This window comes from Physeter macrocephalus, chromosome 5, assembly GCF_002837175.3.
Source record: "Physeter macrocephalus isolate SW-GA chromosome 5, ASM283717v5, whole genome shotgun sequence".
NCBI lineage: Eukaryota > Metazoa > Chordata > Mammalia > Artiodactyla > Physeteridae > Physeter > Physeter macrocephalus.
In genome coordinates, this window is record NC_041218.1 from 45078975 (window position 1) to 45100854 (window position 21880).

At 39.6% G+C, this 21880-nt stretch overlaps 1 protein-coding gene across 6 annotated transcripts in view; it reads right to left on the reverse strand.

Moving 5' to 3' along the window:
- Positions 1-19689, reverse strand: part of BBS9 (Bardet-Biedl syndrome 9) — a 448864-nt gene extending 429175 nt beyond the window's left edge. For 5 of the 6 annotated variants that reach the window (XR_008617359.1, XM_055084928.1, XM_024129308.3 and 2 more), the window contains exons 1-4: positions 19026-19689; positions 11646-11768; positions 4687-4837; positions 1978-2042 (exon numbers count right to left, since the gene is read on the reverse strand). Coding sequence is in view for 5 of the 6 variants with exons in the window: in XM_055084928.1 (XP_054940903.1) it covers positions 1978-2042; positions 4687-4837; positions 11646-11757 (328 nt within the window). In the remaining variant the exon portion in view is untranslated. The remainder of the gene's footprint in view (positions 1-1977; positions 2043-4686; positions 4838-11645; positions 11769-19025) is intronic. The other variant, XM_024129313.3, reaches the window with a different exon arrangement.
- Between the last annotated feature and the right edge of the window lie 2191 nt (positions 19690-21880).

Here is a 21880-nt window from a genome sequence, read left to right on the forward strand (position 1 = left end):
TGACAAATAACTTTCATTTTCAACACTAATTTGAAGGAGGATACTAATGTCCCGTAAACAAGTTGTGACCAAACACGCCAGTTTCTTTCACTAGCCTTTTTTGATAAACACACATTTCATCCCTAGTCTATGCCCTACACCCCAGTGGAACTCTAGAGACTTCTGGCTTTCTGAGCCATCATTCAAACGGGACCAGGGAAGGCCAAGAGTCTAACCTAATTTTTAGATTTTAGGATGTGTCCCTCTCCTGCCCTCTTAGAGCCCCCATGGAGCCTCTAGGAGGCACCAGTACCCCAAGCAGTATTCAAGAGTTACTGTGGGCAAGTTCTCCTCCTCTATACCTGTTAATAAAATATCACTCGAAGTTAACAGGCTTATGATGGAAAACAGAGGAAAAACTAGATGCCTGCAATAAAGTAGCCTATATCACACCTTCTCCTTTCACTCTGGAACACTAAATATCTGCCCTACCACTAGGAGGAGCAACATCTTTTACCATGAAACCAATAAGAGTATTTAGCAATGACAGTAAGAGGTACTTTACCAGGCCTCTGATATAAATAGAATGGAAATGGAAAAGAAAATGATAGTGGTAACAGAGAAGGAAAAGAAGAAAGAAGAAAATAACATACAGAGAGTAATAGTCACTACCAATTGCCTCAACATTACCTAGAAATAAGTTCATTCATTCATTCAACAAGTATGCTTACCACACACCATATATCAAGGCTGCCTTCAAAATCTAATAGATCTTTGCCCCAAAAAGAGATGGCCTACGAATATCCAGCTCTGGGACTTCCCTGGTGGTGCAGTGGTTGGGAATCCGCCTGCCAATGCAGGGGACATAGGTTCGAGCCCTGGTCGGGGAGGATCCCACATGCTGCAGAGCAACTAAGCCCATGCGCCACAACTACTGAGCCTGCGCTCTAGAGCCGGCGAGCCACAACTACTGAGCCCATGCACCAGAACTACTGAAGTCCCTGCATAGAGCCTGTGCTCTGCAACAAGAGAAGCCACCACAATGGGAATCCGTGCACCGCAACAAAGAGCAGCCCCCGCTCACCACAACTAGAGAAAGGCCGCACACAGCAACGAAGACCCAAAGCAGCCAAAAATAAAATAAATTTATCTTAAAAAAATATATCCAGCTCAGTGACAGTAAATATGAATCATGACTCAAATTGAAAGCAAAATACAAAGAAAGCCCAAATCAAGAAAATGAGTGAGAAATCCAAATCCTAGAAGCTAATATTTACAGCAAATTCCAAAAGAGTATCTTTCGTATAAGCAATAGGCCCACAGACACTCAGCTTTACTGTATCCATTAAAAGTTTCCCCCATATTGCACGTCATAAGAATAACTGTCAACCTGGACTAAAATTTATCTAATAACTGAAACAAAATTTGTAAGTTACCTTTTCATATTTAATAAGGGCCAAAATGCTGAAACCAAAACGCAATTAATTTTCATACTTGTACCCACAGAACCATGTCAGGGGATGAAACCTAATTAAGTCTCAAATAAATGCCTTAAGGTCTGGTTGAGTGAACACAACCAAAAGTCAAGAAATTGGAACTGTAAAGAGAAATACTTGAGGTTCACCAAAGAAAATGTACTTTAAACCACCATGATTCAGCATCTAATGAATTTTGCTGTTGCTGTTGAACATTTCTTAAGACTCAAGTGCCCTAAGTATCCACAATTGGCCTCTATTAGTCATAGGCAATCCTGCACACAATTCCTCAGAGGAAGGAGATTCCAAGGAACCCTCTACAGTGATAGAAATTTAAGTATGCATGGAAATAGCAGACCAAGAAAATGTAATAGTCTTTGTACCTGAAAGAATAAATGAACAATGGGAAAATATTAACCAAGGTAAGAAAACCTTCAACTGAGTCAATATTAACTATTCTTACATAATATTAAGAAGTCCAGATTTTAGTACAAATTCTACATTAGAAAAAAATGTTTCTTACCTGAGACAGAGTAGACACACAGTTTTCTAGAATGCAACACAGCTAAATGAAGCATTTCAGTACCTCTGAAAAACAGGGAAAGTTTTAAAAGTTTAAATACTAGTTTCAGATGTAACCCAAAAAACGACAAAATGATTTTAAAACGAGATTTTAACCATAACCTATCATAAGTGAACTAAATAATTCACTAGATAACATTCAAAGCTGAAAAATAAATTGAACAACAAGCAACCAGTCTGGCAATACCAGAGGCCCAAGGACTCTGCCTCAAGGAGCTGCCTTCACATTGAAGCCAAGGGAGTCTCCCACCTCATATCGGAGGCGCCTTCACGAGTGCTCTCCCACAATAAGGAGATCCACGTGGGACTTCCTTGGCAGTTCAGTGGTTAAGACTTCGCGTTTCCATTGCAGTGGGTGCAGGTACGATCCCTGGTTAGGGAACTAAGATCCCGCAAGCCACAGGGTGTGTGTGGAGGGGGAGACCCACGTTCTGGTCCTGGCTTGAGTAAGTCACTTACACTCTCTAAGCCTATTTCCCCTTTTGGAAAATAAGAGGTTTAAATTAAATGAAATAAAAATCATGTGAAAGCACCTTGTAAAGTATAAAGCAGAATGCTAATCATCATTGGCAAAAGGCATATATCACATGGAGGTCTGAAATTATACTAAAGGTATTGAAAATATTTCAGTTTGGTCTAAATCTCAAATAGAAATAAACGGCCACTGTCACCACTACACTTCTCAGCCCCTATCAAGTGGTTTCCAGAGACAAGGCACAATCTAGAAATCCCAAATGCAAAGTCTTCAAGGGTCAAGTCAGAAGATGTAAGTGAATAAAGGGTGTAAATGGCTGTGATCAATTGGAGACTAGGGCCAGACTAAAGGAGGCAACGACTACTCAGTTCTGGGCTTGTGGCCAGATCTCCACATTTTTTTCAAGAAAAGCCAGAAAGCAGGGATTTTATGTGAAAATTTCTCGTACCTAAATGTTGGCAATTCTTTTAAATTTAAAACTAATCTGCAAGCAGGCCTCTGATGTTCGACCTCTGATGCAGACTCTGTTCTAAAGTGAAAGGACTATAATTGAAGTCAGAAGACCTGGATTGGGGTCTTGACTCTGCACTTTGATATTTCTGTGATCATTTAATCTTTCAGAGTGTGAGTTTCTCATTTATAAAACAAGAATTATATTAGATAATACCTGCAAAACATTGTTACGGTGAATATATAAATACTCACCAACTCACTCTACTACCAGAAAAAGAAAATATACACAACTATCACATAATCAAGACTGCCTTCAAAGATTTTTATATGTACCCTGTAACACTCAAAACAATTTTTCCATCATGCACAGGGAAAGAACATGATGTCATGGAAAGACAGTAAACAATGGAGTCAGACAGACCTGGGCCTGAATGCTGGCTGTGTAACCTAAAGCTCTGAGCTCTAGCCAGTTTCCTTATCTCTAAACGCATATCACATCTTACAGATAAGATTAATGAGATAGTACTAGTCAAGGGCATAAAAGTCCCATCTCATGTCCTGGCCTATAGCGTCCACGAAGCAGCTTCCCATCAGAATGAATCATGTTACCAGAAGAGGGTTAATGCTGGGGAGCAGTCTTTCAGGTTTTTCTAGTAGGAGTCAGGGCCCTGAACAAGTGGAACCTGGGGCCAATAAATCACGATGTGCAACTGGAGTGAGCCAAAATCCAGAGCTCAGGGCACTCCCAGACTTAAGACAGCAAAAGGGCGATCAAAAAGAGAAGGTACGGGAAAACAAGGCCACTTCTGTCTACATAACACTTCACAATAGATACTTTTATAAATGATTAAGAAATACAGGCTTAATTTTAAGAAAATTCATGTATGAAAATAAGATAAAATCAGCAATATCATCAGTAAATAAAAAACAGACGTATTACACAAAATGCAAAATAATAAACGGTGTTCTAAAATAAATTAGGCTTAAAAATAACGTACTTTGAACCAAAGACTTAACTTTGTGGGGTGAGCTGTCTTCCTTTAAGAAACTAAGGACCGGGCTTCCCTAGTGGCGCAGTGGTTGCGCGTCCGCCTGCCGATGCAGGGGAACCGGGTTCGCGCCCCGGTCTGGGAGGATCCCACATGCCGCGGAGCGGCTGGGCCCGTGAGCCATGGCCGCTGAGCCTGCGCGTCCGGAGCCTGTGCTCCGCAACGGGAGAGGCCGCAGCAGAGGGAGGCCCGCATACCAAAAAAAAAAAAAAAAAAAAGAAACTAAGGACCTCTCTACCCCAAATAAGTAATTCATTTCAAAGCTTCAAAGTTATGCACCAAATCACATAACTGCTATGATGTCTAATTTTTTTAAACAAACAATTAGTTTGTTTAAAACTGGACAATTAGTGCTTTAAGTGGTGAATACTTTCTATTTCTTTGTCTGGTTATTTTTCAAAAGCTTATATCTTTCCCGTTAAGCTTCTGACACATCAGGCATCATAGGTCTGTTACTATAAAAAAGTCCTAAATTATTCTATCTTAAATGTACAGGTTTCCAAATTTTAAAATGTTCAGTACATGAGGACCACCTAGGTGACAATATACAGGAAATATATTTAATTCATAGATAGTCTTTTTTTTTCTGAAGCATCCACAAAAGTGACATAGTAAGGGATTGACATACTCCAAGTATTAAGATAAAACACCAGAATTGGTGGGCTGTACTCACGAAACAAACTTTCCTACTTCCACTTGCAGTATTGGATCTCGTAGATGCACTTCTAGAAGCAAATCTTCAGCTTGAGCTCTATCTCCTGTTTTTACAGGATGAGGATTAAAGATCCTTAGGTATCCCATAAAGCTACCCACAATTACTTTATCTGTAAAGAATTTTTTTTAAGATATAGAAAGAAACAAACATTAGCAACAAAAATTTTTTGGAAATAAAATTTCCAGTGTCTAAAAGAGAAATCTAAAATTTAAAAGAATCCAGTTTTGCTTCATATACAAAAACCAACCTGCCAATAGAATATGTAATTAAAGTGAACTTATCTTAATAACACATAGCTTTTCAAAAATAGCTTTACATCACCAATATTCAAATGTACTAACATATTACATTTTTCTTAAGCCTTGATTTGGGGTCATAGTCATAATTTAACACAGTCAAAGCAAGCCCTTTTAACAAAGGACCAGTATCAGGTTGTAAGCTGATTTCGTCATAGAGTGTCAACTCTACACCTTGGTTTGGCTGTTGAAAACACCGTATTAACTCAGTGTAAAAACACTGAAGCCTCATTAGACACAGTGCTCTGATTTACAATTTCTAGTCTTGGGTACAAAAGGAGGAAATGGTAGCATAGGTATTATGGGTTGAATTGTATCCCCCAAAAAGATATGTTGAAGTCCTAACCCCCAGTACCTGTGACTTTATTTGGAAATAGGGTCTTTGCAGATGTAATCAAGTTACGATGAAGTCACACTCAATTAGGTAAGTGATAGGACTCAATTAGTATCCTTATAAGAAGAGAAAACAGAGACGGGTGGGGAGAGGAGAATGCCACGTGAAGACACAGCGACAAGCAAGAAGAAGATGATCAAGTGACAACGGAGGCAGAGACTGGAGACATCTACAAGCCAAAGAATGCCTGGTACTGTCAGAAACTGAAAGAGGCAAAGAAGGATCCTAGAGGCTTCAGAGGTAGCACAGTCCTGCCAACACCTTTATTTTGGACTTCTAGTCTCCAGAACTGTGACAGAATAAATTTGTTGTTTTATGCCAGCCAATTGGTGGTACTTTCTTATGGCAATCCTAGGAAATGAATACTTTGGGTTGCTTGAAATCCCTGGATTAGTAGAATACATTGACTTTTTTTCTATCAGCTTAAAAGAAGGAGTTCTACGCACTTATTTATTGAGAGTTTATTAGGTGCCAGGCAATGGTCTAAGTAGCTTATATATACTAACTCATTAAATCCTCATAATAACCCTATGAGAGAGGTACTATCCTAGGAATTCAATCCTGAATAGAGACACACATGTCATTAAGAATCTGGTGCTACTATTCAAAATAGCCAAGACGTGGAAACAACCTAAATGTTCATCAACAGATGAATGGATAAAGATGTGGTACATATATACAATGGACTACTACTTAACCATAAAAAAGAATGGATTAGTGCCATCTGCAGCAACATGGATGGACCTAGAGATTATCATACTAAGTGAAGACAAATACCATATGATATCACTGATATGTGGATATAAAATATGACACAAATGAACTTATTTACAAAACAAACAGACTTGTGGTTGCCAAGGGGGAGAATGAGGGAGGGATGGTTGGGAGTTTAGGACTAGCAGATGCAAACTATTATATATAGAATGGATAAACAACAAGGTCCTACTCTATAGCACAGGGAGCAGTATTCAATACCCTGTGATAAACCATAATGGAAAAGAATATGAAAAAGAATGTGTGTATGTATATATATATATATATATACATACACATGCTGTACAGCAGAAATTAACACAATATTGTAAATCAACTATACTTCGATTAAAAATAAAAAATGAATCTGGTGCTAGGTGATCTGATGGCAGCCTCAGAGGTCTACAAGGTCTCTGGAAACTTACTGCTTCCTGTCTCTGACTAAGGCTTGGCCAAATGAACTCTTCCTGAATTCAGGAGAGCTATGTCACTCTCATTCCAATCTCTCTTTTATTTGCATTTGTCATAATCGTTTCCTGTCACTTTGTGGCAAAAAAATAAAATAAGATGTTCATTGATATACAGATTAGCACCAGTGAATAAACTACAGACACCAATTCCTGCAGGGATATTTGGAAATTGGTTGTTGAGCTAAGTTAGGACACAAAGCATTAAAACTCCTGTTCATATTATAGGTGGGGTTAAATAGCATTGTACACAGTGACAGAACAGTTAATCAAGTTAACACCTCCAAGCATCTGGAACACTGTGCCCATTGCAGGTGACACTCTAGTGAACTGAACAGCTGCTGCCAAATGAACAGGAAGGAGGAATGCCAAACCATACATAAGATGGCTGTTTCTAAGGGCACTGGATAATTTAAAGTAAGAGAATGATAGGTTTAAATCTCAAAATTCTCATCTCAGGGTAAAGAATAAAACTCAGGGTCTTTGGGAGTCTGCAGAATTTCTTACCTCTTTTAGCAGAGGGCTTAACCCCTAAGAATCTAGTTCAGGGATTAACTCTATAGGTTATAAATTGCAGTGACAAATGAGTTCACAGTCTCTCCAGGTTTCTTGCATAAAAGTAAAGACATTGATCAGAAAGAATGGGACTCAACTTCAACAAAGCCCTGTCCTCAGGGGTAAGAGGAAACCAGGATGGCCAAGTCCATGTGGTGACAATTTAACCCCTAGAATTAAAATGTGTATGTATGATTATTAAAATAGACAGCGGGACTATTACAGTAACCAGATCTCAGGTAACAGTCTAACTATCACAAATTACAAGCTATAATTAATTAATATGGGATCCCCAGGAATGGAACAAACAGGCAACTCATTAAGGCCCTTTTTCCCAGTGATTCATTTCTTTTTATTATTGAGTAGTATTTAATTGTAACAATGTACTATAGTGTGTTTATCAAATTAAGGCCTTTTCTGAAGTCTATAACCAAAAGTAATCCAGGTATATGGAAAAGAGGACTAACTCAAGCCACCATATTAGACAGTCATGGCATAGCACTGATCCCCATACTTAAGTCAATTTATAGACTCAGAGTCACTTGAACAAAGACAAGGTTATGTACAGACTGCTGTAACACCACCCATGACTAATATGAAGTTTCCTCAGATTCTTCCCTATTGGACCAGTAGTCATTTATCCAAGTGTACTGAGGAAAGGTATATACCCAACCTTTATGAGAACACTTGAATATTGGCTCTAAATTACTGCTAATTCTGGAAGCCCAGGAAGATACTGTTGTTGCCAATTATGGAGATCCCATGATAACTGAACTTCCTAACTTAGTTCACCCAGTGGGAAAGCAAAGCCAACGTATGATTTCTCACCCAGCATCCGAGAGCTTAAAGGAAATGTATTTCCGTAGAAAACGGTAGAGTATCCACTTGGTTCTCTAACATGCAGAGTGAAGGATATTATATTGAAAGGACTATACGGAAGCCAGTGGAACTCCATCTCTCCAACAGGGAGAAAATCAAAATCAATACCACTCCTAAGCCTGATTTGGGGTGGTTTCCAAAATTTAATTCCAAAACACTTAACTTTGTAATATGTGATAATTCCTATCAAAGCCCTGTTTAATAACCAGATTTGCTGATATCAAAGTCTAATTAATGGGTCTTATAGAGTTGATCAGTATAACTTAAATGGTAACTCTAAATTCTTCTGTTATTCCACAGATTATTTTTTCTTGGAGCCAACTAATACATCCCATCTGCTTGAGTACAGTTCTAAATCTTAGTAATGCATTTTCTCCTTTTCAATGCACAGAGACCAACAGAAATGATTTGCTTTCACCCGACAGAAGCAGGAGTATACCTTTACATGTACCACCACAATCCAATCTGCAGAAACCAGGACTACCTCACCATCTCATAAAGGCTGAATGGGGCTGAAAGAAATATGAGTGAAACCTAGGGATCCCCATGGGCCCTTCCTGTACTGTCTGGATCAGTAGTAAATGGAATTACTCTAATCCTCTTTAGGCAAGCATCAGTGTTCTAGATCCCCCAGGAATGAAGAGGCCTAGACCACAGCCAGGTGACCAGTTGCAAAACAAAAGGATGTAGCTCCCAACATGACTTCTTCAAGTTGCCATACAATTTTTCCTGCTCCTTCATCTTAACTTTTAAGTTTTCCTTCTCTTCTTCTTTTCCTCAACTATTATATATTAGGTTGTGAACACGGATTGTATGTACCAATTATTCTAGAGGAAGCAGAATATTGGAACATGATCATGATCGAATGACAAACGAAAGGTATAACACCCAGAGATCCTAGATATGAAGAGCCAGAGCTCCCTGAAAGAGCCTCTGAAGCAGCAGGTGCACGCAGTTATCTCCCATGGCAGATGGGTAAGAATATGTGCATGTGCAGTTGTATGAGGGACATTGCCCCATGTAAGGTATAAATGCTGAGAAGCTAAAAGATAAATATAAGAACTATTTTTTAGTCTGCCTTCTATAATGTGTTTTTAACTCTGATTCTTGTAATAAACACTCCCTCCAGGTTATATGTTAGCATGTAATCCAAGCCGAACCATTCAGATTGTCTCAAGATTAACGAGGAATCCTTCTTTTATGAATCAAGTCAGCTTCACCTAAAGCAATTTCAAGATGCCTAATACTATCCTTTCACTCTCTGATCACCTCAGAGAAAGTAGGGATCAACTGGCATTATTGTCTCAACTTCCCAAACTGACCTGCAAACTTCTCTTCATCTATGTCCATTCTTACCTTCTTGCCTTCTATCACAGTGAAAAAAATTCTCAAACCTGTTTAAAGTTAACCCTTCCATCTGCGTACTTGAGCCCACCTCCAACTGTCTTCTCTGGATCCCTGCTTTATCAATTATATCCTCTATGCTACACACTGAATTTTTCCCATTTCTCTTTACCCTACATTGTCCCCAGTCACCATTCTCCCTTCTTCCCTTCACAGCTGTTTCTTTAAAGGGCCATAAACACTCAGTCTTCCCCACCTCTAACTCCTTCACTCTGCAAATCTAGATTTTGTTACCATTGTGCCCATTCATCCACCCTCACCAAGGATACTAACAAACCACTTGCTGCAAAACAATATGGAAATTTAAAAATCAGTCTTCACGTCACTAAATCTTGCCTCCCAGGTATCAGCCCAACTGGTTCTCCTGCCTCTCTGCCTGCCCTTCTCAGAATCTATTACTGACTACCTGTCCCAAAGCTCTTCCCTTAATGCTCATATTGTCCAGGTTATGGTCCTAAGGTTCTTTCCCTCTTGTTCCATCTTCTCTCTCGGTGCATTTGCACCCATTCCCAGGGCTTCAAATACAACCAGCGTACTGCTCACTCCCAAATCTCTACCTCGATTCTGCCTACCAGACACTTCTGTTTCAAACAGAGCATGTCCAAAACCGCTCTCACTAAACTTCCACTCCATAAGATCAACACTAATAATTCTTAAACTTTAGTGTGCCACCATTCAACTTTGGAGCCTGTCAAAATGCAGAAGTCTAAGCCCCCGTCCAATCCATCTACCCCCCAGAGAATATGATCTTAGAAGATCTTGTACATCTGGGATAGAAAATTTTCATATATAATAATCACCCCAGAATATTATGATGTAGGTGGTCCAGGCTTTGAGAAATAATGATTGGTGTTTTTTTTCTATGTGGAACACACAAACACACAGAATGATTTTTGTATAGCCTGCTTGGGAAAACAGAGGAAGCTGCTCACAGCTGGATGTAAATAGGGGGGATGAAACATCTCAGCATATTGGTAACCCACTGGTGGCACCCCAGTGAGGAGCTCTAATAGAAATGATGAGTGAACACTATGTTATTCAGATAATCAGTAAGTATAGTTTCCAACCAAGTTGAGCTTTAAATAGTTTGGGCAGAGGTGGGTTTGAAATTGTTTCTCTCTGGCAGGTATGTTTGTGGTATGACTCTTCTATGCTACAAAATTATAGGGGAATCATAAATTTTAACAAACAGTTGGGCAGGAGGCAGGGTTGATAATCTTTGAAGAACAGCTCAGGACACCTTATGAATAGAAGACCTTCGCCTCTCCTATCAGTAGGAGGGCAGGGCCCAGATTTTCCTTAGAAACAATTTAGTAGGTGCTCAGAACAGTTTAGTGCCTCCCACTCTTCTTTGCCAATATAATTTTCTCCTTTCACTTTATCCCCCAGATTCTACTGTTTTCATTATAGGCAAGAGAAATAGAATAAAGAAAAATGTAAGGGGACAATGTTTATATACAATGAACAAAAGAAAAATTATTATAAAAAGTTTTCTTTTTAAGAGGCCAGTGACTATCTGAATTACAAAAAAAAAAAAACTCAAGACTATAAATCACTCAAACCAAATATAAATTTCAAGTAGCAATAATATAGAACTAAAATGTTTTAAAGACCACTTATATGAAGATGCACAGAGGAGCAAATAATATAATAATAAAATAGAATATTGTTTCTAGTTTCAAAATATAAAAATGAAAGCAATGATTTAACAGTTGTTTTCTACAAACAAATAGAGCTAACATAATTTCTCCATTCTGGTAAATGGCTTTCAGATTCTATTTTAAAAGAATATAATTTTTCTTGCAGCTTCTACAAAAGAAAAATTTTCAAAATTCAAAATATTTTACCAGCTCTACCCTACGAAACCTGATTTTGCAACAAATAAAATCAAATTAAATGATGCCTTATAATATTTTTCTGAGTTCCAGCAAATAATATGACAGAATCAACACAAACAAGAAAAACACAGACAACAAAACATAAGTAATAACTACATTTATCAGCCTGCTACTTAAATATTACTTAGGAGGAAAACTACCTTAAAAATTAGGGCATAGTCATGACAGTTCACCTAACTTCTATAAAGTACACATTAAAAAAAAAGAAGTCGTTTTTATTCCATCCCTATAAAATGCTTTGCTCCAAGATGTTTGGTCATAAGTTGTTTACCTTGTCCATTTCCGGTATTGTCAACATCAGCCAAACACAAACAGCCTTGATCAAATTCTTCTTTTTCTCCCAGAACAGTAGACCACCAATCACGGGCTTTAAATAAAGACATTTTCGTTCACTCTAAAAAGAAAGCATTTATTTATAATAAAAATCCACTTCACAAAAAAAAAAATCCACTTCACACCATGATTTATGAACTAATTAACTCTTTTTTGTTGTTATTCTGAATTAATTAACTCTTAAGGCATACATAGCAAACTAAAGTTAGACAACTCTGAGAAAAAACATTGTATTTAACTCTAATTTTTTGTATTTTGTGGACATATGTGAAACCACAAATCCAAGTGAGTGGAAACATTAATCAGATATTTTGCAATGCCATTGGAAAGTCAAGCTGAGAAATTATACATTTATGTTGGGTCAATTCTCTCTTCTGGGACATTTAGTAGACAACTGTACAAAGTAACAAACCATATTCTCTGGAGGATCAAGATTCAAATTCTACCAGAACTAGTTAGCACATAATTCCTAGGCATAACACCTAATTTCCCTTCAGTTTGGTCATTAAAAAGAGTGCAGCATGTGCTTTCACAATGAGTTGCTGAGAAGAGCAAATGAGATCAAATGCATCAAATGACTAACACTGGAAAGGGTACATTACAGGTACTCAAAAAGCATTCACTCCATTTCCCCTTTCTAATTGTAGAAAGGAAGATAGAAGAGGGAAATTCACACCAAAAACAACCAGGAAAAGTGGGTTGTAAGTCTATTTATACCACTAATTATCTGTGTGTCCTCAGGCAACCCACACAACCTCTCTGTGCTTTGATTCCTCATTTAAAATGAGGATACACCAGCCATACCACTGAGTTACGAATGTGGTGGATGTGAAAGACCACTGGACCTTTTGAATTACAATACAAACATCACATACCCTGGGATTCTAGGAGAATTCATTTATCTAACATAAATGAAGCTTTCCTTCATGCTACACTGATTTAAATGTTAGGATACGCAGTCAATTCTCTTTATTCAAAAAAACTCTGTTCTATAAGGTTGCAGCAAACATTGAATTAGCAAATACTGAACCATTACTCCTAGAGGAAATACAGAGTTCAGGTCGTGCAAGACTCTATTTACAACATTTTCATCAACCAATCAATACATAACTTTGTTTTCTGTTTGTTTCTGTTTAAAGATACTTTATTTAATATATTGCTGGTTCATTAACATTGAACTCAGTGGCCAACACTATAACTCATATTTGAAGGAAGCTTATCTACTACGTGTATTTTCTCCATAGGGTATGTCACAGCCTTCTTGCACTTAGGAACATTAGGCAGCACTTCAGCATGACTTTGGGGGACAATTTTAAACAGCAGTATCACACACACACACACACACACACACACACACACACACACACACAAACCCAAACCACAGAGATGTCGAAAACATGGCACTAAATAGACTACGAAAAGGATCCTTGTTTATAGTATGAGAGCTGAAACAAGAAGGCAAGAAGGCAGAGAGTCGCTGTGTGTGACATCAGCTGGGAACATGCATATCAAGTGACTCAAATTTTTTGCAACTCTGCACACAACCGTGAATGACCTCAAAAGCAAAGTGCTATTTATTTATTTATTTGTTTTTTACTTAAGTATATTTGATGTACAATATTATATGTCACAGGTGTACAATATAGTGATTCACAATTTTAAAGGTTATACTCCATTTATAGTTATTATAAAATATTGCTATATTCCCTGTGCTGTAAATATATCCTTGTAGCTTATTTTATACATAATAGCTTGTGCTTTTGAATCCCCTACCCTTATATTGCCTTTCTGCCTTCTATGTTGCCCCTCTGCCTTCTGGTATCCACCAGTTTGTTCTCTATATCTGTAAGTCTGCTTCATTTTTGTTGTATTCACTAGTTTGTTGTATTTTTCAGATTCCACATATAAGTGATATCATACAGTATTTGTCTTTCTCTAACTTATTTCATCTAGCATAATATCATCCAAGTCCATCCATGTTGCTGCAAATGGCAAAATTTCATTCTTTTTTATGGCTGAGTAGTATTCTATTGTATATATATACCGCATATTCTTTATCTATTCATCTGTTGATGGATATTTAGGTTGCTTCCATATCTTGGCAATTGTAAATAATGCTGCTATGAACTTTGGGGTGCATGTATTTTTTTTAATTAGCTACAACTCAGCAATTTTTTTAAATGAAGCAACAACAACTTGGGTGGATCACAAGGGCATTATGCTGAGTTAAAAAAACAGGTTACCAATCCCAAAAGGTTACATTTTTTTTCTTTACTTCATTATTTTTTATTGAAGTACAGTTGAGCTCCAATATATACGAGTTTCAGGTGTACAGCATAGTGATTAAGTATTTTAACTCCATTATTTCAACTCCATTAAAAGTTATTACAAGATAATGACTATAATTCCCTGTGCTATACAACTTATCCCTGTTGCTTATCTAGGTTTTTTTTTTTTAATTTTCATTGGAGTATAGTTGATTTACAAAAAGGTTGCATTTTAAATAATTCCATTTCTATAACATTTTCAAAATTACAAAATTAAACTGATGGAGAACAGGTCAGTAGTTACCACGGTTAAGAGAGGCTGTGACTTTAAAGGAATTTCTTTGAGGTAATGAAAAAGTTCTGTAACCTGACTTTGGTGGTGGTTTCCCGGGATAAATTTTATTTCTTAGAACTATATTTCTCCCCCAAAAATAGCGTATGTAATATAAAACCTGGGAGATCAAAATAAGATCTATAGTTTAGTTATAGTATTGTACTAATGTCAATTTAATGGTTTTGATAATTGTATTTATCATTGGGAAACCACTATTTTTGCAACTTCTAGGTGAACATAAATCATTTCAAAGTGACAAGTTTAAAGAAACAAACAATGGGGGGGGAGAAAGAAAACTCCATCTAAGACCCTCTCTTTATGCTAAAAAGGAAAGTAGTCATGTAAAGGCAAGGTGTTGATGAAAGTGAAGGAAAAATACATAGCAGGTAAATAAACTTATTATGAGTTTTAACATGTGGGAGAGTTTCTGAAAAACATCTGCATCAGCTGTTATTAATAATGGCACTATGTAACCATATAAATTGCCGGATGACTAAACTTCAAATCTCACAGCAACTATTCAAAACTGTAAGAAACACTCCTATTATACTTTTATTGGATTTTTTTAATTTGAGAGGGAAGTAACAGTACTTAATAAATACCATATATTCTCATTATGTACTCGAGATACACTGGAAAATTATAATACGCCATACCATTGGACTGCCGCAATGAAGATACGTCATTCTCTTGCAGCACAGGGCAGAATACTACCCAAATTCAATACCATTCAATGATGGATTCACAGCACTATAGTCATCATAGAGTCATTATCATAGCTATGATTACTCAAAAGGATAAAAAGCATAAACAGGAAAGGGAAAAAGTGCATTTATCTGTAGTTTGAATATAAACACACATGACTGCATCAGATGAAAATAGCAATTAAATGAAAATGGCCTTAAAAACCTTTGTTACTGAACAGATTTTTTCAGCTTGCTAGAATAATGGGGGGAAAAAAACTCCAATATGAAAAACTAACTCTCCAACATGGTGTGTAAATTGAACTGTTCTACATCAAGCACTAATTTCTCAAGGACCTCTATCATAAAATTTAAAATCTATTCCTAGTAACAAAATACCACTGGCAACATTTATTTCCTTCCTGTTTCTCCTGCTCTATCAATTTCTCCTTAGTCACCTACCACTTCATTAGCTTCTGAAAGCCCTCCTTTCCTAGACTGTTTAGCTCCTTGCTACCCAAAGTGTAGTCCCTGGACCAGCAGGTCAGCATCACCCAAGAGCTTGTGAGAAATGCAGAATCTCAACCCCACCCCAAACAAGATCCCCAAGTGATTCACATGCACCTTAAAATTTGAAAAGCACTAGTTGCATGGATACCTGATAGTCTAAGTGGATGTTTTCTTATAGCAATGCTCTACTTCTCTTCCTTTTTCCTGTGACCTCTGTCACCAGTTAGCTACCTTTCCAAAGTTTGAAAAAAAGACTCACTTTTAAAATCAAGAGCTTCAACAGCTAGGAGGTACCCATCTAGCAGCAGCTGGTCTTCTCATTCTGTAGATTATAATGACTGCCCTAAATCACAGAGCTAATGGCAGAAACTTGCTTCTGCATACCCTGTCCCTACTCTAGACCCTTGTATTATTAGGCTGTCACTGCCTACAATTTAATATCCAAAACACTGAAAAAACATGGGTCAGTAGAGGGATTTTTTTTTGTTTCGCTTTGTTTTAATTTTTAAAAGGTTGGGGGAGGGGTTGCTAATTTCAAACCTAGGTCCAACAAATGGCTCTTCCTCACAAGACCACAGCTGCTTCATTTCAGACCAACTTACTTTCATACCAGGGCAAAACATAAGTTAATACATAGCAGAACTGCATAAATTCCATTATGCCAAAATTCTGCACACTGGTTCCCCCATGATGTTAACATTTACCATGGTGGACAATAAATTATTGAATAAGGTCTTACATCTTTGAAAAATTAGTGAACGATAGGAAAACCAACAATTTGGGCTGATGGTCAGTAGTATGTTTCCCAGTGCCTCTCTCTCCAATTTCAAGGCAGAAGCAGAGGAAGGTGCACTGCCCACTCCCAAGAAATTAAGAAACCACAAACCCTCATTTGTGCAATTTGTACATCATTAATTTCCTTTTCTAAAAATTGGTGTATTTTTAAATGACAGCGTAGGCTGCAAGGCAAAAGGTTTCAAAGGGGAGCTCTTTTCCACTTTGGCTTCAAAGATGGATTTGATAGCAAGTCTGAACAACTTAAGGTTGCTGGATATCCCTGTTTATCTGAAAAAAAAAAAAGCTTAATCCTTTGGCTTGAACAAATAAAACACACCTACAAAAAATTTCTCTTTGCACACAGCAGTTGTGTTCCTAATAAGCTTATATATAATCACTTTTATACTTGCTCTTAAATGTAAGTCTTACAGAGACACTGGAGCACATTGATATCTAATGGAACTCTGACGAAATCTTTTGATAATATAGGTATTTCTCCCACAACCATATGCTAAGCAATTTAAGGTTTCAGAGAATTCCTCTTTTCAGCGTGACATGTGAGAAGCTCCACTGGCCCACTTCCCAGTGAAACTGAAAATTATTTTTTTTAATGTTTTTTATTTTTTATTTTTTTTTGCGGTACGCGGGCCTCTCACTGTTGTGGCCTCTCCCGTTGCGGAGCACAGGCTCCGGACGCACATGCTCAGCGGCCATGGCTCACGGGCCCAGCCGCTCGGCGGCATGTGGGATCTTCCCGGACCGGGGCATGAACCCGTGTCCCCTGCATCGGCAGGCGGATTCTCAACCACCGCACCACCAGGGAAGCCCGAAAACTATTTTTTAAAACAACCATTTCAAGTCTCTGGAAATTGTCCTAAGTGCATACAACAAATAAAGAAACATTAAAAATCTAAAACTCAGTAAGAACAGTAAGAGTCTGTAGTACTAAGACTCACTCCATACTCCTAACTCAGCAAGATGGAAACTGCACTCCAGAGTGGTACAGCCAAGAACCCTCTCCCCACAGCTCCCAATCAGAGAACTATTTTCCCAGGAAGGGCAGGACATCAGCATTATTTGTCCTGCTCCCAGCTATCTGTTGCTGACTACAGAAGAAACTGAAAATCTAATTAAACCTATAACAAGTAAAGAGATTGAATTAGTAATCAAAAAAACTATCCACACACACACAAAAAGACTAGGCTCAAAATAAAAAGAAAAAAAGAAAAGACTAGGCTCAGATGGTAAATTCTACCAAATATTTTTTTTTAATTAACATCAATTGTTCACTAACCTCTCCAAAAAATAAAAGAGGAGGGATCACTTCCCAACTCATTCTATGAAGCTAGTGTACATTGATACAAAAATTAGACAAATACAAGAAAAGAAAACTACAGACCAATATCTCTTACAAATATGTATGTAAAAATCCTCAACACACACTAGCAAAGTGAATCAAGCAATATATTAAAGGAATTGTACACCATGGCCAAGTGCAATTTACCCCAGGAATACAATGTTAGTTTAACACCCAAAATTAATTAAGGAAATATACCAAAGCAATAAAATAAAAATCAAAAACCACCTAATCATGTCAACAGAGTCAGAAAAAGCATTTGACAAAATCCAAAACTCTTCCATTGTAAAAACACTTGATGGAAGAAATGTTCACATATTGAGGTATGGGGAAGTCATTCTGGCTTATATATGATTTAACGTAAAATTTATGTTAACTAGAACAGCCTGTCTCATGGCCTGTCAAACATGCATTGTACATCTGCTCAAACATGCATTGTACACCTGCTTTAACCATTAAAGGAGTGCATTTAAAAATCAAAATGGAGGGACTTCCCTGGTGAAGCAGTGGTTGAGAATCCACCTGCCAATGCAGAGGACACGGGTTCGATCCCTGGGCCGGGAAGATCCCACATGCCACGGAACAACTAAGCTCCTGTGCCACAACTACTGAGCCTGCGCTCTAGAGCCCACGTGCCACGACTGCTGAAGCCCGTGCACCTAGAGCCTGTCCTCCACAACAAGAGAAGCCACCACAATGAGAAACCCGCGCACCGCAACGAAGAGTAGCCCCCACTAACAACTAGAGAAAGCCTGTGTGCAGCAACGAAGACCCAACGCAACCAAAAATAAATAAATAAATGTATTTTTTTTTAAATGGCATGTTTAGTAAAAAAAAAAGTGAGATGCCAAAAAAAAACAAAACAAAAAACAAACAAACAAACAAAAAAACTCCAGGAAACTGGAGTCGATTGCAGGAATTGATTGGGGAAGGAAGACGCTAATAATATCACCTCAGCTCCTCGAAACTGCTGTGGTCTGCAAGGTAAAGGGAGAAGGAGAAGCAATAATCCTATTGCAAGAAGGAATTAGGGGGTATTAGTACATGCATCCTCCTTCAGTCATAGGATGGGAACTGCTTTGACCATTTGCTCACAAGACCTGTTGAAGTGTCACAGGAGGAAAATGCTTGTGCACCACATGACACTCCTGAATGGAATCTCTAAAAATTCTTATCACCCTTTCTCAAAAATGTTCACAGGATCACACACACACATTGTTCTGGCAGTCTTGTTTTGTTTTGTTTTGAATGCAAAAGTCCTTCATAAGAAACCTATCACCCTATATCCCCCAAACCATTATATGGCATCAGAGAATCAATCTGACTAAAAAATAAAACACAGAAAGGGCATTCATGCACACGATGTTTAATTCTAGACATACTTTCTTACCTGATGCCGAGTCAGGTGGGTCCTGCCCCACCTTTCTTCGAACTCTCCTTCCACCGATTTCCCTTTAAGAACGTCTGCCAGGATTCCAGGGCTGGAACGACGAGCAAGAACGGACGGTGCAGGAAAAAGCAACCCTTACTTCTCCCTCTCGTTCTCCTGATCCAACTTGTTTCACGTCCCAGGCAAAGACAGCGCCTCACCAGTTGGCACCACCAGCTCCACAGAGCTGGAGCGATCCCACCAAGTAGCTCCCCTGCATCCCCTCTCTGTCACCCTCAGAGACAAGCAGGAAAAACGGCATCAATCCCGTGGCAGATATCAGGCAGGAAAGAACAGCGGTAAGACCTGCTGCTCACAAAGAGGAGGAAATGATGAAGGAGGCAGTGAGTGGGATGTAGCAGAAAAAGGACAGCAGCGGCGGAAGGGACACCTACCCACTCAAGCCTAACTCCAAGCCATCTCCGCCCTGTTGTCATAGCACTTTACAACGAACGCTACTGCGCAAGTCAGATAGCTGAGCCCCGAAGCCTTCTGGGGGTTGTAGTCCTGAGTGTCAGGAGAGAGGAAGGCGGAGGATTTTTTTTGAGTGATGTTTAGAATCAGATTTCTACTGGGCGGAGCTAGAATGAACTACTGCCCGGTCCTCATTGGCAGAGAGAGAGAGAGAATTAATTCGACTCCCCTTTTCTGTCCTTGGACAGTTCCTTAGACGCTGGCTCTGAGGAAGACCCACCTCCCGCCCCCGGCGGGGACGCAAGCCTCGCCCCTCCCACTCTTTTCTCCGTTCCCGCCGCCCGTGGGTGGGGCTTTCCTCGGAGGCGGGGCTCGGGCGGCGCGGGGCGGGGCGTCTGGGTTGGTCTCTGGGGCGGAGCATCCGAGGCCCGAGCCACCCAGCGACCTCTCTTCTCTTGACCGGCAGGCGCAGGAGGCCCCGTCCATGGACCAAGCGGCCATGGCGAGGGTGAGCGCGGGAGCAAGCGCCAGCGTGTGCGCCCTGGTGGCTGGGGTGCTGCTGGCCCAGTACATTGTTACCTTGAAGAGGAAGGAATATGTACTGTGCGTGGGACAGCCGGAACGTGCTGTTCTATGGCAACAGCGCTGGAAAAACACTACCTGATTGCTTTCCCTTGCTTTTCTTCTTGATTCTGTAGACCAACTTCTTTCTGCAACACAATTACATTTTCTTTGTTTGTAAATCACAGCTTCCAAAGACTATATCCTCCTTGTTGACTGGATTTGGATGTCTTATAAGATATCATACAGGTCATTTATTGGCCCAGGTAACTTCCATCGTTATCGAGCGCAAGTTTGTGTGCCCGACACACAGTGAGGCCAAACAAACGCAAATGTTGGAGCTTGGAGCAGAGAAAGGTTTATCGCAGGGCCATGCCAGGAGAACTGGTTGCTCATGCTCAAAAAAAACAAAAACCCTGAACTCTCTGAAGGGTTTCACCAAAGCATTTTTAAAGGCAAGGTGAGGGAGGGGCGTCCCAGGGTATGTGATCAGCTACTGCACAACTCTGGTTGATGTTGAGGTAACTGGGTGGTTAATTTAACATTATCAATCCTTAGGTGCCAGAAGGTCTGGGGGCTGGAGCTCATGATCATTCGAGTAGTTAATTTCTTCCACTTGTGGTTTTTACCAAATGAAAAACTCAGGAAATATGCATGAGATACTATTATCTGGGTACTTCAAACAGGAGCTATAGCAGAGTATATGGGGGAGGAGTCTATCCCGGAAGGCCCCCATAGGGTCCTGATCTGTTACACATGAATGGCTGAATCATACATTCATGCAACAATTTTAATTGGCTTCATTCTTAGAGGAAGAGGTCATTTCCAAGTTCCAGAACATATATCAGCATAATTTCACATGTCTGTGCATAGCTTCTGTGTGTTTGTGTTTTCTTGAATAAATTTGAAAGAGGTCTTCACTTTGGGGTATTAACAACTGAATATTTTGGCAAGCATTTCCCTTATGCAGTTATTTTTAATTCCTCTGCAGCTTCTTCCATTATTTCAAGGCTGAAAAAATTATATATCAGATACATTTTCAAAGCACAACCTAGTTAAGCACCTTACACTTTTGCATCCTGGCTCCATGACCTACTAGTTCTGTTTCCTTGGGCATGTCAGTTAACTCTCTGGGCCTCTTATCTGTAAAATAAGGATAATACACATGGGTATTACGTACAGCACTTATTACGATTTTAAAAATTAAATCAACTCCTATTAAGGGCTTAGCTCAATGACCACATAAAAAGTGCACAGTGTATATTAGCTTTTTGTTTCCATAACCCAAACCTTATCTGAATACAGTATACTACACTGACTATACATCGCATGGATCACATGTTCTGGAAAATTGGAGAATTTCTATGGAAGTCTTGCTTTCTTCCAAAACTGGATGAATCCTACTAACATGTAACGAGCAGCTCCTGTATGCCTAGCCACTGGGGGAATACAAAAATGACTTGCACAGGTTTCCCGGCCTCCAGGGACGAAGATCTCGAGGGGAGGCTCCCGACCCGGAGAGGGGCCCAGCCACGCGCAGAACTGGCTCAGGGTCCCGACAGAGCGTCCTCAGCACCGAGACTCCTGGCCGCCGCCAGGGGGCGCGCTCCGGCCTCCGGCACCAGCCGACCTGACTGCAGGATCCGGCGCTCCGATCAACAACTTGAGGCCGCGCTGGCCTTTGGGCGGCGCGGTGCAGGCTGCCGCGGAAAGGACACCCGGCTCGGCCCGGCAGGACGCGGAGCGGCAGCGGGAGGGGGCGCTGCGGGGCTAGGCGTGCGCAGCGCAGAGGAAGTACCGTCTTCGCCGCGCCGGCCGCCTCAGCCGCGCCGCACGGGGCC